The sequence below is a fragment of the Leptodactylus fuscus genome, chromosome 5, assembly GCF_031893055.1.
Source record: "Leptodactylus fuscus isolate aLepFus1 chromosome 5, aLepFus1.hap2, whole genome shotgun sequence".
In the NCBI taxonomy this organism is placed as follows: domain Eukaryota; kingdom Metazoa; phylum Chordata; class Amphibia; order Anura; family Leptodactylidae; genus Leptodactylus; species Leptodactylus fuscus.
The window spans coordinates 4,316,228-4,319,041 of record NC_134269.1 but is presented as its reverse complement, the minus strand read 5'-3'; the positions used below and the strand labels follow the sequence as shown (position 1 = coordinate 4,319,041).

General features: G+C 42.4%; 1 protein-coding gene across 1 annotated transcript; it reads right to left on the bottom strand.

The window, feature by feature from the left end:
* Positions 1 to 770: 770 nt before the first annotated feature.
* On the bottom strand, positions 771 to 1,712 carry LOC142202280 (olfactory receptor 11L1-like). Its single transcript, XM_075272340.1, has one exon. It carries the CDS (start codon positions 1,710 to 1,712, stop codon positions 771 to 773), a length of 942 nt encoding a protein of 313 aa, XP_075128441.1.
* Between the last annotated feature and the right edge of the window lie 1,102 nt (positions 1,713 to 2,814).

The window sequence follows — 2,814 nt, the reverse complement described above, 5'->3', positions numbered from 1 at the left end:
TATGAGAAACATTAGGCCCAGGTTATAAAAAAAAGTTGTGACGAGTGACGGTCGGGCTGGATTCTCCTTGAAGTCTTCTCCCGGCGCAGCGTCCCCGCGTCTTCTTCCAGCTGGAATTCACTCTGCCTAGGCATCGGGGCCTAGGTAGAGCCGACTGCGCATGCGCGGACATGCGCAGTCGGCTCTGCCCGGCCTGACACCTGAGCAGAGCCGACTGCGCATGCGAGGGTATGCCCGTGCATGCGCAGTCGGCTCTGCCTAGGCCGGATGCCTAGGCAGAGTGAATTCCAGCCGGAAGACGCCGTGGGGACGCTGCACGGAGAAGACTTCTAAAGGTAAGAGAAGAACCAGCGTTGATTGGCAGAATGTATAGCACGTATGTATAACGCTGGTTCTGCATCGAACCTTAAACTTCGAACAGCTAGTAGTGTTCGATCGAGTACGAGTATTTCGAATACCGTAGTATTCGATCGAACACCTACTCGATCGAACACTACTCGCTCATCTCTACCAACAACTACAAACCTGAGGAGTATCTGGATTTTCAAAACTCTATCTAAAGTAAACTAGAAAATAGCAAACAAGTAGGCTAGTGGACGTGAAAGCCCCGGGTTATGCATTGTAGGGTTAAAGACAAGTTGATCCATGGTTTTATACTGATTTCCAAATTGCTTTCCTCTGGATCAACACTATAGGGTTATAGGATAAACTTGATGTACTGGTGTCGTCATCCAACCTCATCTACTATGTAAGACCATGTTATTGTTAATTTACCAGATCACATACACACATATTTCCTGTACGGCTTTCCTAATATCTTTATTCCTCAGACTGTATATAATGGGGTTGACCAATGGAGTAAACACAGTATATAGCAGGGAGAGGATCTTACTCATGGAGATTGTGAGATCTGTTGGTGGGACAACATAAACACTGAACATCGTCCAGTAGAATATGGAGACCACAATGAGGTGGGAGCTACAGGTGGAGAAGGCTTTCTGTCTACCAGTACTGGATGGGATCCTTAAGACTGCCCGGACAATAGAAGTATAAGACACTACAATGATGGTGGTTGGAACGAAGACTATAGCAATGCTTATTACATAAATCTGTATATGGATAGCAAAGGTGTCTGAACAGGCGAGTTCTAGTAAGGGGACAAGGTCACAGAATAAATGGTCAATGACATTGGGGCCACAAAATGTAAGCTTGGCAGTTTTTATGACATGAATTAGAATGATAGAAAATCCAATCAACCAACAAGTCATAGACAATATCACACAATGTCCACTGGTCATGATGGTGGAGTAACGGAGGGGATTACAGATGGCCACATATCTGTCATAAGACATCACAGCCAGAAGAAGACATTCAAATGTTTCAGAGCCACAAAAAACATAAAGCTGAATGATACAATCAATAAAAGTCATGGCTGCCCCATTATTCAATAGGATGTGGAGCAGGTTGGGGACAACTTCTGTGATGACCAAGATGTCACTGATGGAAAGTTGTGAGATGAAGAAGTACATTGGAGTGTGGAGGTTCTTGCTGGTGGACACCAGGGTGATGATCAGAAGGTTCCCACATATTGTCCCACAGTAAACTATAGCGAAAAAGCAAAATAGGAAAATTCTTAAATCTTGGCTGACTTGAAATCCTAAGGCTGTATTCACACAGAGTAACGCCAGGCGTTTTTTGTGTTTTTTGCACATAGCGCCGCGTTTACGCCACGTAGCGCCGCGTTAACGCCGCGTATACGCCGCGTTAACGCCGGGCAACGCCACCGCTAAATAGCGCGGCGTTAACGCGGCATATACGCGGCGTTAACGCGGCGCTACGCGGCGTAAACGCGGCGCTATGTGCAAAAAACACACAAAAAACGCCAGCGTTTACTCCGTGTGAATGCAGCCTAAAAGGAAAAATTCAGTGCTGGCCGTCAGATTCTTTTCCTCCATGCAGTACAAATATTTTATAATGTAATAAACTAGAATGGGAAGATTGAGTAACTAAAAGGTTAACTGGTCATGATCTTGGCAGCAATATCAGTGTAACAAATATGTAAAATATATATTATTGTCAAATTCATTGTAAGCGATCTCCGTTATTAGACAGAAATTTTCTGTTATTGCTTTTTTTGTGCTTAATCCAAATTTTTTTTCTTATAGATATTCTTTTTGTAAAGAAAATTCCCGAAAGCAAAAGCAGCCGGCAGCTGAGATGTTGTGAGGCCATAAGATCCATGAATGTGACCAGAATGCGGCTAAGTCTAGATCGTTATATACTAAATAATAGAGCAGGTGGCAGGAAAATGAGTCCTGGGAGATTTATACTCAAGAGGCTTTACTTCATGGAATTGCTTATTATAAATTTAAAATTCAAATTAACATTTTGTTGTGAAGAAAATCTAAATCCAATATTTATTTATTTTAAATTTGATGAATTTAGTATTGGTTGGGAGATTTAAAGGAATATTTGGGGAAAAGGAGAGATGTATAAACTTCTCAAGATTAATTTTCTGTTGGGGCCAGGTGACTCGGGTTCCAGATTTGTTTAGGGTCAAACTAGTTTGGTACATCTTATATTGTCTTAAACAATCATAGCTATAAAACATAACGTAGAATACTCTTAGGACTCCTAGGAACCTATGTATATAATGTCTAGCTCAGTCGGTAGAGCACGAAACTCTTATTCTCAGGATCGTGGGTTCTAGTCCCACGTTGGGCGCCAAGTTAACTGTTGGGGGTACATGTATGACACTGGTGTACCCAGGATAATGTATGTAATGTCATATGTGGGTATATATTGCTGATTGTG